Source organism: Gobio gobio (assembly GCF_949357685.1).
Source record: "Gobio gobio genome assembly, chromosome: 21".
Classification (NCBI taxonomy): domain Eukaryota; kingdom Metazoa; phylum Chordata; class Actinopteri; order Cypriniformes; family Gobionidae; genus Gobio; species Gobio gobio.
In genome coordinates, this window is record NC_137117.1 from 28,092,047 (window position 1) to 28,107,148 (window position 15,102).

General features: G+C 39.8%; 1 protein-coding gene across 1 annotated transcript in view; it reads left to right on the forward strand.

The window, feature by feature from the left end:
• The window catches only part of klhdc8b (kelch domain containing 8B), a gene marked incomplete at its 3' end in the record, with an annotated part of 182,772 nt that overhangs the window by 161,905 nt on the left and 5,765 nt on the right, over positions 1–15,102 (forward strand). Inside the window, exon 6 of the mRNA XM_079801795.1 lies at positions 11,737–11,838. Within this exon, the coding sequence (XP_079657921.1) occupies positions 11,737–11,838 (102 nt within the window). The remainder of the gene's footprint in view (positions 1–11,736; positions 11,839–15,102) is intronic.

Here is a 15,102-nt window from a genome sequence, read left to right on the forward strand (position 1 = left end):
CAGCATGATTAATATATTAAGTAATCATTAAATTGTTATTAGTTAAATGTGTCAATGTATTAATTCCTTAATAACATATTATATGAACTAATAATGTAAAGCAACGTGTTAATTACCTCAATGGGTCAAAGCCATGCATTTCAACTTCCAGTTGTCTGCTTTAATGAATCATTAGCTAATGATTTACAAAGGTATCATTGTGTTATGACTTTACTTGTTGGGGCACATGACTATTAACTAATTCAAAATTAATTCAAAACCCATAACCACAAGTAAATATTACTTAATCAATTAGTTAATAGTCATGTGCCTCAACAAGTCATAACATAATGACACATTTGTAAATCATTAGCTAATGATTAATTAAAGCAGACAACTGGAAGTTGAAATGCGTGGCTTTGACCCGTTGTGGTAATTAATTTAAATGATTAGTTAGTATAATATGTTATTAAGGAATTAATACATTATGATATATTTAACTGATAACAATTTAATGATGACTTAATCTATTAATCATGTAGAATCTTCATTAGTTGCTGATGCAGTGATCATTAATAAATGGGTTAGTTCACCATTAGTAATACATTAACTCATGATTATCTGTGCATTAATTAAGGATGAATTAATGCATACTAGTGCACCTGTATTGTAAAGTTTTACCCACTTTTCCCATTGATCAGATTTTATTTAATTTTTCTCATTAACTACAGCTTTATGTTTTGTCCTTGGTGGCAAGCTTGTTAGAAGTGTTTTGCCACGGCAGTTCATTCAGGTCTGGCATATAATGTCATCAATGTTTGAGGTTCTCCCAATTACAATTTTTGTAATTTTTTTGGCCAAAATGCCTGCATCGTGTTAGGTGGATGGCAAACCATTGAAAAGGAGTTCTGAATAAATGGTTAAGTTCATTTCAGCTCTTAAGTGTTTATTCGCATTTATTTGCTAAAAAGATAAATTCCCACATATCAGCAATGCCTGTTGATTATTTTATCAAAACTTCTCTCTTACACACCCACACACACGAGAGAAGTGCCAATCGTATGCATATTCCACATTTTATCAGAAGTGTGTCATGCAATGTGGGGATTTGCACTGGTCTTGGTCTTGACTCGGTCTCGGCCTGTCTTGGTCTTGGTCTTGACTCGGTCTCGGCCTGTCTTGGTCTTGGTCTTGACTTGGTCTCGACCCTTCAAAGTCTTGGTCTTGTCTTGGTCTCGGTTTAGGTGGTCTTGACTACAACACTACTGGTCACGCTGGGCCGCCACACTTCATTAACTACCATGCTTTGCCTTGCTGTGTGTGTGAAGGCTAAGACAGACAGACAGGTTGAGAAAGCTTTTTCCTATATCTTTGATCTTTTGCTTTCTTTCTCAGTGTTTCTCAACACATCTGTTTTGTTAGAAAGGAGGTGCTTAAATGCAGAGATTCATTATCAGAGGAGACGATGCAAGACAACAAATGTCTTTCTGGCTCTCTCTGACTTGGAATTTGTTTTTGACAGCTGTCAGGAAGCAATGTATTATTAGTATTTGAATCATTGTTGTCTTCAACCATGTGTCTGTGTCCTGTATATTATATTATAATTATAGTTATTATAAGCCACCACATGAAATGAGGAACCACCACTGATGCCTGTTAATATTAGTATCAATTTAGCATATTTTCCCTGAGATCTACTTATAATGTTAGTCAAGATTTCTGTACTACAAATCAAAATGTTGCACTGGAAGTTTTTTTCATGAATGAATTAGTGTGTTTGAACTAAACAATTAACTAAATGATTCAATGACTGACTCACATAGACAGTCACTCGTTTTGTTCCTGAATGAATTGGTGTGTTTAAATGAGTCGTTGTGAATTAATCCGGGGCTGAATCCGAAATCGCCTCCTACACCTTTAAATAGGGCACTATTTGAGGGGACAGCCATTTGTAGTGGTGTCCGAAACCATAGTGGACTTTATTGAGTGCACTCCTTCAATCCCACATTGCACCGCAATAATCGAGTGTACAGCCAATGTACACAAAGCGGCTTTCCGACTTCACGCACTTGTTTTCATTCACTTCTTCAAGTGAACTATATTAGTGGAGTAACATAGGGAATAGTTAATGAGGGTTTAGGGGGCGATTTCGGATTCAGCCCGTGTGTCGGTAGCACTCGTGTTAAAAACTGAGGCCTACGCGCCTCAATCGCCCCCAGGTGGTTGGTCCCAGTATAGGTCATAACCCCCGACCCCCCCTTGTATTCTAATGGACGCGAGACAAACTAAACAATCAAATTACACTTCATATAATTTTTCCCCAAATTTGGTATCATTTGCTATCATTTTAGGCAGTTTTTATCATGATGATTTCCTTTCAAGTGTTCGCTTTTTAAATAAGTTTCGTTTAAGTGAGTTATTTGATGTTATAAAAACGGGTGGTGTGACGTTATGATTGACAGCTGAGATAGGTGTCACTTCTTTTCACTTCTTGAACCGTTCGATTAACTGCATTAACAGCATCTGTAGTTTGCTGCCAAGCCTCCTTTTTTCTAGATCCTGATATGCCACTGTGTACACGTGTAAATAAAATGTTGCGTTTTGAATGCACTTCAACCAATAAAGCTTCTATTTCCGCGTCAGAATTTTTTTTCTTCTTACTTCTCTTTTGTGAAGACATGTTGAAAACCAAATTTTTACATCATATTATGACATCCTTATATGGTGGTCAGTTGTAATTTATGGGCAGGGATTATGGTAATTGTGAATGCGGATGATTGGAATTCATTAACATATATACGGTTAACTACCAAATCTGATATTTACGAAGCGTTTGTGAATCCGGAGGAGAGTTTTTGTAAAGGTACTCAGAATTTGCTCGTATATTTATGACTGTTTCATGAATGAGGCCCAATAACCTGATAAATGTCTTGAAATAAATCATCTGGACTGGATGTCCCGAAACCTTCTTAACACTACATCATTCTTAAGTTATACCTTAATGTGTATCTTAACGTTAATAGCTGCTGGCAGCTCCTCTCTTTCTCTTCTTCGTCTTTTTTCTCCGCTATAGTAGGCCTAGCTGTTGATCACTGAGGCACCAACGGATTTTTTTCAGGATTTTCGTGAGGAGATTTTGCTTTAATGTCTACATTTCCATAGCTGTTTATTTCATAATACCGACATAATGAATTGTTCTGCATCTGCAAGAGTGTGGGTGGGCTTTTGATATCGTGGCTCTACTTCCTACTCTCTACTGCGCAGACTCCGGTCCCGAGGTCACTACTGCGCCGATTTGGGACGAGAGATGTCAGCGCCATATTCAGACCTCCGGAAGCTTCACTTTTCTTCAGCGGAAGCCAATGAGGTCGTGTCGTCCATATTTTTTTTACTGTCTATGGTCTGAATGAATCCCTAATTAAACGATTCACTGACACACTCATAAAGACATTTCCTTATTGCCACCTACTAGCATAACTATACTTAGAAAAAAAGTCTCAAAAATCCCCATCACTAATGCTCAGACTGACTTTCTGGAGCAGTGCATTACAGTTCGATATCACTTTGTGTAGTCAACTGTAAAATAAGGATACATCATACAATACCAATATAGCATACAGACAACAAGAACAAAATGACAGATAATTTCTATTTTCCGAAAGTAAATTTTAATATTTATGGTGAACATGGATTATAGTCCAGATGAAAAAATAAATAAAAGGAAGCGGACATCAAAGGCAGCCGGCAACAACAAAAGGCATAAAACAATCAGCGAAGAACAGCTGGACAGCCTCGAGGGCGAAAAAAATGAAGAAAACACCAAAAGACAACAGCTTGGGCTGTCAATGTTTTTAACGACTGGCTTAAGGCCAAAAGACGTCTGTGGACAAAGTAGAGAGAGAGGGGGCAGATGCTTTAAATACCCAGCTGCGGGCGTTCTATGCCATCTATGTCCGAAACGCAGAAAATTCAGTCTCAAGTTTTCTCTCCCTTAGAGCTGGACTGAACCGCCATATAGCCAAACACAACATCGTTGGGTAATCGGAATTCAAGTCATCCAACAACGTATTCAGGGCTGTCCTCAAAAGGTTTCGCAAGGCTGGGAAAGACTCCAGTTCTCATCATCCTCCCATTTCGACCGCTGAAATAGAGCGCATTCGCAACTCTCCGTATCCGTCACCAGATACAGCAGCCGGGCTGGTTCGCAAGGTCTGGTTTGATATTCAGCTGAACCTGGCGTGAAGGAAATCGAGAGTTAAAGGTCCCGTTTTTCCTGTTTTTTTGAAGCTTTGATTGTGTTTACAGTGTGCAATATAACATGTGTTCATGTTTCGCGTGTAAAAAAAAAACAGTATTTTTCACACAATTTACTTATCTGTATATCGCTGTTTTCACTGTCCTAAAAACGGCTTGAGGATTTCCTTATTATATGAAGTCCCTCCTTCAGAAATACGTAACGAGTTCTGATTGTGCCAGCGATTCCCGTGTTGTGATTCGACAGCAGCTTAGCGCACGTTGCCCGGAAAGGTCACGCCTCTTACCATAACAGGGAGATGCATGTGCTCAAAGTACAGCGTCCCTGAAGGCCAAACAAAGGTGATTTGACTCCGGGATAAAAATAACAGCGTCTCGACGACATGGCGACAAACAGACTACAAACGCAACACTTCCTCTTCTCCACGTGGGAGAGCAACAAGACCACGCCCCCTTTTTTGCGTATTCTTGTGGGCGGAGGTTAGTCAACAAACTGTTCTACTGTCGTCATTAAAGCAGGATGTACAGCGATGTAGTCCAAACCGGCCGTTCGCTGTAGGCTTTGAAAGGGAACTTCTGTTAAATAAAATATCTCGCTTGGCATTGAACTTTGAGCTTTATAATTTTACAGGTATTATTTATGCTTTTACAGCAACATTACACACTAACTAAAGTTTGAAAAATGGGATCACGAAGAACAGGACCTTTAAGAAAGCATTAATTTGTCATTAAAAAAGATGAAAATGGTGATGAATATATTTGCTTGTCTTATACCAAGACTGTTACAGAGGATTCATGTTTGCCAATCCAGGTGAAAAGATCCACAGAGTACATCACCAAATGCCCACCTGATGCCACATCCTTCTATCTTCATCCAGGCCCCACAGGAGGAGCTTGACAGGAGAGATGCTTGTATTCCCACAAACCGATTGGTGTGAACTATCTCGGAAACATGCTGTTGGGGTAACAGCTTAGGACCCAGGACCAGTAGTGAAAAATGAAGACCAGGAGTCAGGAGTCAGATTAATTAAAGAAAATTTTACTGAAGAATAGTTTGCAGTTTCATCAGCAGAAGCCAGCTCAAGAGGAGTTCGTAGGCCGCACTCCCTCTAACAGTCTCCCCGCCTCCGTCTAACGTACATACAATTTTCTGAACAGTTATACTGTTTTCAAGGTCTAGACACGTCATTACTGCCATGTGGAATGATTCTGATTGGTTCTAACAACATGCAACGTAAGCAACTTTCCACACGTAGACAGATAGGAGCATATATCTCTAAAAATGCGTAGAATTGATGTGGCCCAGGCCCAGATTAGTCCCCAGTGACCTCGGAGGTCACAGAAAAGCGTCTAAAGGTCTGGCATCGCCTGCAGGAAGGCCCATATCCAATACTGAATCTGCACAAATCATACAACGCACACACACAATACTCCAGAGAATACCAGTTTTCATCAAGGTCGGGACATCTTAACTAACTATTAACAAAGCACTTCTCCAAAACATGCTGATACTACATTTAGTACAGAAGTGACTTTATTCTATGAAGAAAGAAAAGTATCAGAGAGGTACATTTCTCCCCAAAAGAGTCACATAGCTGTTACATGGATGACCCCAGGGGTCACCTCAGTAAGACATATAGTTAACACATGCTGATCTCGTTTTACTCCCTGGAGTGTATTACAACACCAAGGACAGTTGCCTGTCAGCACGTCTTGACACAGACATCAGAGCAGCTCCTGAATAATCTGGATTCAAAAGCACAGAGCAACTAAAACACTACAATATCCAAAATCACTCCTTGAATATAGAGAACTGATTTATCAAATGTAGGAAATGGTTATAACTTGATTATCATTCATTCTTATTTTAATATTGATTAAATATTTAATATTTAATATCATTCTTGAAGGATATGTGTCTGATGAAGAGACAAGTGATGTTTGGCTTGACCCTTGACAGCACATCAGCGAGGCAGTCGGGTTAGGGCTGGAGAGCAGGCAGATCATGCTACTGGGCACCTTCGGCAAAAGAAAGATAAACAGGTCCTGGTGCCGCTGGATGAACGGGGCTGTTTGCTGCTTCAGTGGTCACACTGGACACAGTTAGCATTTCTTAAAATTTAAACTCAACATACATTACTTTGTGGGTTTCTCCTCAAAAATTGTATAATATCGTTTTGCTTTTCCAAATATACCTTGATGACAATAAAAACTATGTAGCCTTACCGTCCGATTGTGCAGAAGTGTTTTCCTGCAAGGGGTGTTTATCACTGTCACCATCGGAAATTACACCTGACAGAGACGTTTCACCAATTATGCTGATGATGCATTCATCACAGATGGATACGCCCGATGATGGTGGTCCCCCTCCAGTTTGTGCAAGATTTTTTAGATAATTACCCATGCGTTGTTTACTCTCAAATTTCATGTCGAACCATTTCCTTTTCACTTCTTGAACCATTCGATTAAGAGATGAAACTGCATTAACAGCATCTGTAGTTTGCTGCCAAGCCTCCTTTTTTCTAGGTCCTGATATGCCCCTGTGTACACTTGTAAATAAAATGTTGCGTTTTGAATGTACTTCAACCAATAAAGCTTCTATTTCCGCGTCAGAATTTATTTTTGAAGACATGTTGAAAACCAAATTTTCACTTCATATTATGACATCCTTATATGGTTGTCAGTTGTAATTTATGGGCGGGGATTATGGTAATTGTGAATTAGCGTGCACGCGTGCCCTATTTACGAATGATTGGAATTCATTAACATACACACGTTTAACTACCAAATCTGATGTTTACGAAGCGTTTGTGAATCCGGAGGAGAGTTCTTGTAAAGGTACTTAGTTTACACAGAATTTGCTTGTATATTTATGACTTTTTCATGAATGAGGCCCAATAACCTGATAAATGTCTTGGAATAAATAATCTGGACTAAATAATCTGGACTAGATGTCCCGAAACCTTCTTAACACTACGTCCTTCTTAAGTTATACCTTAAGGTGTATCTTAACGTTAATAGCAGCTGGCAGCTCTTCTCTTTCTGTCTTTTTTTTCTCCGCTATAGTAGACCTAGCTGTTGATTATGTTTTGCGTGTTGTGAGTAGGTCATCCAATAACAGAAATGTGTGATTTACACCAATAATGTGATGCAGGTAATTAACCTGATTGTGGAGTAGGCTAAATGAAGACAAATATATTATGATAATGCAAATGTCATACTGCCAGTTAGTGTAGTGGGTTGATTCATAAAATGTTTGGGCATGAGAGGTTGCGGGTCGCACAATCATTTCAAAATTATATAAAATATCCACAGTTGGATTTAGTTTGCGATTTGGATTATATTTATAAGATCGCAGGAGTCCTGATAAATGCCATTTCAACTATTTCTCAAGTGCTTCTTTTATAAAGAACAAATAACGCAGTTAAACAGCCACTGCATAGAGTGAATAATCGATTTTTGAGCCATTGATAAACCAAGTCAGCACCGCCGCCACGGACAGCACCTGGTAACGCCACACTTAAGAAGGTATACTTAAAGCAACCTCTTAAGGTATAGTTCGGGGAACACAACTAGAAATGGTTATACCTTTAGAGTCTTCGTAGCGCGCTAAGATACAACATTGTCAGGAAATGCAGCTCTGAACAATGTCTTGAGGTTTGGTAACCGTAGTATAAGCAGAATCATTAGAAAAATAATGCACATCCGCTTTGGGTTGTGACCGCATTACAACTTCGGGTGTGCATTATTTTTCTAATAATTCAATGGCCCGTCGACAATTATTCCTTACTTAAACATCAAAGTTTCGCTCACATGCTCAAACATTCACAGTGTGATAAAAACAGTGTAAAGTCCCAGTGCTGGTGCTGTGTATTAGCATTACAATTCACTCATATTTGCCAATCAAATCTGAAGACCAAAAGAAACTGGTTTTGTTTTGAATTTACAGTATGTTCTTAAAGGTCCCATGGCATGGAATTTTATTTTTAATGTATTCTGAGGTGTACTTATATTGTTAGTATGATTTTTACATCATAAAATGTAATAATTTAGAAATAAAAGGCATTTTTTCTATACTGATGTTTGCCCTGTGGCTGAATGCCCTGTTTCAAGGGGCGTGTCTGCTGTGAGACTTCAGTAAAAACGCCCACTTTTGTGATTGGCTGACATCTTTGCATTTCAAATGAGCAGAGGGGGCGTGGTTTAACGAGGTCTACGCATTGACAGTAAAAGAAATGGACACAGCGACCCCATAGACTTCACAGAGAAAAAATTAAGTCACGTAGAAGCACTCACTTCCTGATGGCTGAGTGTACTGTGCAGCCTCAGACTGAGCTTGACGACGTAGATGTGACGTGAGCAACCTGTCTGACAGTAGCAAGTCTTCTAGTAGTTGTGCAAAGTGAAATCTGAATCACATTGTTGAAATATTTTGTCCCGTTGCTTTTGGCTCTCTATGGGCTTCTCCCCATGCCTCTCCCTTGACTTTATCGGACTTTATGCCTCCACGTCCCCCCGATTGCCTCATAGACCGCAAAAGATTGCCTGCGAGCTTCTCCTCCTGTCTATACGGTAATTTCTCTACTATGCGACAGAGTTGCGTGGTTGTGACGCAATCGTTAGCCTATTTTTAATATAAAAATACACGCTCACGCTTACCCCCCTTCTGCTTAATCTCGCGCCGCTTTGGTGCCTCCGCTGTGGGCTAGATGCAGTACTGGGGGTCGGTGATGTTGAAGGCCGACCGGCCAGTGCAGCCCGAGCCTCGGCGTGCGTGAGGTTTATCTCTAAAGATGTGGCTCTGCCGATGTTGAGCAGAAATTCACGACTGTATGCACATTTTAGAACAGATAGACGCGACGAGGACGTACAAAAACACTGACTCACAAGACAGAAAACACTGTTCTGTCGGGAGAGAGAGAAGCCGCAGCGTGTGCACAAATAATAAAATTCTGTGTGAACTTGAATAATTAGCTACACATCAGAAATCACTGATCACAGATCAGAAGGAACTGAAAAAAGACTTCTGTTTTCATTTGTATATCCAAACACTGAGAAACTGGCAGCATTCACTCGTTCACAAGCCATGATCTCTCGAGGACAAACAAATATGGCGCTCACATGGGCGTGCCAAATTCTCTGGGTGGAGGAAAGGGAGGTAACCGTTCCTGTTATAACGTCATAACAGGAGAATTCAAGATCAGAATTCAGATCAGCTCGTCTGAGCTGTCATTTTCTCAAAGGCAGAGAAAGACAGCCAGAACTCGGTTTACACCCATCAAAATTTCTAGCCACTTGGGGACAATATTCAGGCTAGGGGAACTCATATTAATGTTGAAAAACCTCATAAAATGAAAATTTCATGCCATGGGACCTTTAAAGTACAACTCTGTTGGCCTCAGAATATCAAGGAAAATTATTTTTTCTTATGAACCCATTAAAGTGGTAAAATCCTCAGTCAAACGATTCTGGAAGAGATTCATTCCTAGACAGATTTCAGAGTAGCTCTGCAGATTGTGCCATCAGTCAGGACAAGGTTGGGTTACAGTTGAGTATTTCTCATCCTCAGCACATCATCCTGATACCTTGAGCAAGAGGGCTACTTAGTCCAATGAGGATAGGTAAGAGAGTGCAGGTGAGGAACAGTGGCCTATAGAGTATTTTTCAGACAGAAGGGAGAATATTTGGGATGAATTGAAAGATGCTGAAGAGCTTAGAGATCACAATAGTTTAAAGAGATTGCAGATGGCTGAAGGTTACAACAAAGAAAGGAAATGGAGCGAATAGATTTTAAAGTTCCCTCAAAAAGAGTGATATAAGAGAGGTAAGAGATAAGAGAGGGCATACATTTTCTCCTAGGCAGATGTCATGCAGGGAGACTTTCTGGAGATTGCATGTTCATGCAATGTTAGGGCATTAAAAATAGAGAGCGATACGACTTTTCAGCTGTTTGTTCATCACTAAAGTGCCTCAAGCCATCTGTATTTTCAGGGCAGATCAACTGTGTGTGAGTCTGAACTCTTTCTGACTCTGACTTTCAGTGCCCGCTTGTTTTATTTTATTGCAGCCATTATGGTACATTATGGTTTCCATGTCAACTATGGCCGGTCCCCACATGCTAACAAATGACCACGAGCAACATGCCCCATTTGGCTAAATTTGAGCGAATCAGGGACATATGCTGGAGCTTTATACTGATTTGTGAAGACCCCAAGGAGGGTATAATAGCTGGAGAGATCTCAACAACTGCTGTTCAACTAGCAAAGGACCCCCCGAAAGTTCACAATCTGCCATCAGTGTGCATGGAAATCATGGAAGTTTTTGAGCCAATCACCCGAGCCAAGAAGGCCATGTGACTGGAGCCACAGGAATGATGATGTCATGACAATGCTAATTAAATGAAATATTTGTTTCAATAATGGAACCTATTACATACTTGATTATTATAACCATTAAATGTAATATAATATAATAAATGAAATAAATAAATATAATATAATATATATAATATAATTGTAATAATTTTTAAATAATTCAGTAAAATCTAAAATACCTGACAAATTAAATATATATAACTAATTTTGGATGGTTGTTAATGGAGAAAGTTGCTTTTTAGAGCCCCATGGTGTGGTAGCAGCAGCAGTAATCCAGTGTTATTTTAGTATCATTGATATACTATTATAGTTTTAGTAATTTTGTGTTTTTTTCTCTCTTTTTTTTTAAACCACAAAAAAAAGTCTATATAGTTTATATTACATTTTAGTTTCATTAGTACTTAAACCTAAAGTATAATGAGAAATGTTGCCTTGGGAAACTAGCTGGAATAAAATTGGAGTAAAACATTGTTTATGTATTATTTCAGTGTATAATTTTTTAAAGGGGTCATATGAAGGTTCTAAAAAGAACATATTTGGTTTAATGCAATCTGTTTACATGGTTTTAGGTTAAAAAAAAGTCATTGATTTATACATACCGTACGTTATTGTTGCTCCACTATGGCCCAGCTTTCTGAAACTTTTTACAAAGCTCATCGTTCTGAAAAGCACGGTGTGCTCTGATTGGCCAGCGATCCAGTGCATCGTGATTGACCCGAATACCTTAAGCGTGTGATGGAAATGTCACGCCCCTTATCATATTTGGAACATCAGCTCCCAAAGCAATATTGACAGGTGATAATGTTGGTACTACCTTATCAATTCAAGCCCGAATCTGATCCGGAAAAATGCAGATGACCAAGCTGATCGATCAATGCTACGGGGGGAGAACACTATGTAAACATAAAACCATGTCTGCATTTGTGATCGTAGAAACGACAAGGTTGTCACAGGTCATAAAGGGAGTCAGAAGCTAAAGAAACACACTAAAGAAAAAGGAAAACAAGAAATCGCATCATATGACCCCTTTAAAACTGATTTTCGTTTTAGTGAACAATAATAACCCTGGTGTGATCTTGACCTCCTCTCTGACCTTTAACCTCTGGTGGTTGTTTTCACCTGTGGGCAGGTGTGTGGTTGAAGGCCACGCGGAGCTGCCGCATGAGAGAGAAGCGGGCGGACTTCGTAGTCGGCTGTCTCGGTGGACGGGTCATCGCTGCGGGGGGACTCGGTAAGTAACTGCAGATGTTGAATAGATTATGTAAATAGGATCAACTGAGCTTAGAAAACTAGGAAAGAAATCTACAAAGCGCAGCGCAGGGACTGTCATTTTTCAGAACAACCTGCGGCAGAAACGGCCTCTTAATAAAATGCCATATCAAGCAAATGGATTCATTATGTCAGGTCTTTATGTGCAGCCATGAGTAAGTACTGTGCACTAATGTCACCTAGCAACTAGAATCTACCTCACAGTACATCGACAACAATTTCAGGCCACATCTAAACGACTTTACGAACTCTGCAACCTTTTCTTAGGAAGCAGTCTGCGTAATTTGCATTGATAGTTCGATCAACAGTCCCTTATCCATTTGTTTTATTCATAAGCAGAACTTAGTTTTAATTGGAAAGTCAAAGAATCACACTTAGCTTCATTATGAATCAATGAACATGTGAAATGGCTCTGCGACAGCTTGTTCCCTAGACTGGCTTGTCTTTAAACTAAATGATTTGTTCATTTGGCTCTTTACGCTCCATTGAAGAAGCTCTGAAAGTATTTGATCAGTCTCAAATACTGCCTTATTTCTTTCCAGTCTGTTTGTCTGTGGCTACATTACTAGAGGGAGAAAGAGAGATTTATTCAATAAATGTCAGCTCAAAGAGTGGGCGAGAAATTTCTGCATCTTCCCAAAAACTGATATTTAGGGCAGAGCGTTGCAGATTATACATGGCACATTTTTATTTCATCTTTTCCTAAGTCTAGAAATAGACAGAATGTCAGGCATCATAGGAGTTGATGGAGGATTGTCTGCGTGCGTATTTTCATTATTCATAGAATGTGACAACATCCACATTTGAGCGTCCCACTACTTCCTTATTCACCTGCTCGATCTATCCACTTTTAGTTGTTGTTACCTCTTTCTACCCCGTCCCCCCCTTCATGTCATCATGTCATGTTGCAGGTGTCTCTTTTCCTCCCTTTGTTTTTAGTGTCACTGCTGTTGCTGTTTATTGTTTTATCTGGTGCTGTTTCTGAGCAATTTTTGTGTCTCCTTTCCGTGGCGGTTTTTCTGTCTTTTCATCGTCTTTTTCTTCTGCTCTTCTTTTAACAGCCGTTGTTGGACACTCAGGCTATACAGACTTTTGCACGCACACACACACACAAATATAGTGATATAACTGTAAGAGATGCTTCATTCCCTGTAGCTCCTCATGTCTTTCCAAAATGAATGGCTGCTATTAGGTCCATATTGGAGATTATGTTTAGGAAATTGCTCTTCAGATGATTTGTCCCTCAATCATCTATGGCCTCATTCAAATGTACTCAGTTATGCCCATATATGCTCATTAGTTCATGTATTATAGCATTGTCAGTGTAAAGAAATGATTGAATGAACGTATTTCCAGGGTGAATCTATCAAGGTAATTAGGATAATTAGGGCCCGAGCACCGATGGTGTGAGGACATCGATGGTGTGAGGACAAGCAAAATCTGAAAACCAACAGGAAGTCAGATATTTTTAATTTTTTGTTGCAAAATGTGCCATTTCCAGACGTTGTACTTTAACGAACTCCTCCTAGAGATTTAATCAGATCAACATCATATTTGGTCAGTCTAATCTAAAGGCCTTTGCGACGTTAAATTGCGAAGATCTTGAGTTTTCCCTGAAGGGCGTGTCCGTGGCGGCCTCGCAAAATCTGATGTTTCGCCATGAAAAAGGAAGTTGTTGTAACTCGGACATACAATGTCCGATCTGCCCCAAACTTCACATGTTTTATTAGAGTCTTTGCCTGAAGACACCAACATGCCAATATTTAGTGACAGTCATAGCGCCACCTGTGGGCAACAGGAAATGGCATGTTTTACGCTGTGATTAACTCCTCCTAGAGATTTAATCAGATCAACATCATATTTGGTCAGTCTAATCTAAAGGCCTTGGTGATGTTATATTGTGAAGATCTTGAGTTTTCCCTGAAGGGCGTGTCCGTGGAGGCCTGTCAAAGTCTGATGTTTCGCCATGACAGAGGAAGCTGTTGTAAGTCAGGCATACAATGTCCGATCTGCCCCAAACTTCACATGTTTGATAAGAGTCCTGGCCTGAAGACATCTACATATGAGTTTCAGAATTAGGCGTGGCAAAATGGCTCCATAGCGCCACCTACAACATTTCAACTAAGTGCCCCTCCCGCTACGTTTCACGTACAGGTATGACATTCGGTAGACACATGTAACAGCCCAATACCTACAAGAAAGTCTCTTGGTACGAAATCTGAAAACCAACAGGAAGTGAGATATTTTGATTTTTCTTTACTAAATTGTTGCAAATTTTCCCATTTCCAGATGTTGTACTTTAATCAACTCTGCATAGAGATTTAATCAGATCAACATCATATTTGGTCAGTCTAATTTAAAGGCCTTTGCAACGTTAAATTGCGAAGCTCTTGAGTTTTCACTGAAGGGCGTGTCCGTGGCGGCCTCGCAAAATCTGATGTTTTGCCATGAAACAGGAAGTTGTTGTAAGTCAGGCATACAATGTCCAACCTGCCACAAACTTCACATGTTTGATAAGAGTCCTGGCCTGAAGACATCTACATATAAGTTTCAGAATTAGGCGTGGCAAAATGGCTCCATAGCGCCACCTACAACATTTCAACTAAGTGCCCCTCCCGCTACGTTTCACGTACAGGTATGAAATTAGGTACACACATGTAACAGCCCAATACCTACAAAAAAGTTCCCTGGTACGAAATCTGAAAACCAACAGGAAGTGAGATATTTTGATTTTTCTTTACTAAATTGTTGCAAATTTTCCCATTTCCAGATGTTGTACTTTAATCAACTCCGCATAGAGATTTTATCAGATCAACATCATATTTGGTCAGTCTAATCTAAAGCCCTTTGCAACGTTAAATTGCGAAGATCTTGAGTTTTCACTGAAGGGCGTGTCCGTGGCGGCCTCAGAAATTTCGTTGTTTCGCCATGAAACAGGAAGTTGTTGTAACTCGGACATACAATGTCTGATCTGCCCCAAACTTCACATGTTTTATTAGAGTCCTTGCCTGAAGATATCAACATGCCAATATTCAGTGACAGTCATAGGGCCACCTGTGGGCAACAGGAAATGGCATGTTTAACACTGTGATTAACTCCTCATTGAGATCAACATCATATGTGGTCAGTCTTATCTAAAGGCCTTGGTGATGTTATATTGTGAAGATCTTGAGTTTTCCCTGAAGGGCGTGTCCGTGGTGGCCTGACAAAGTCTGATGTTTCGCCA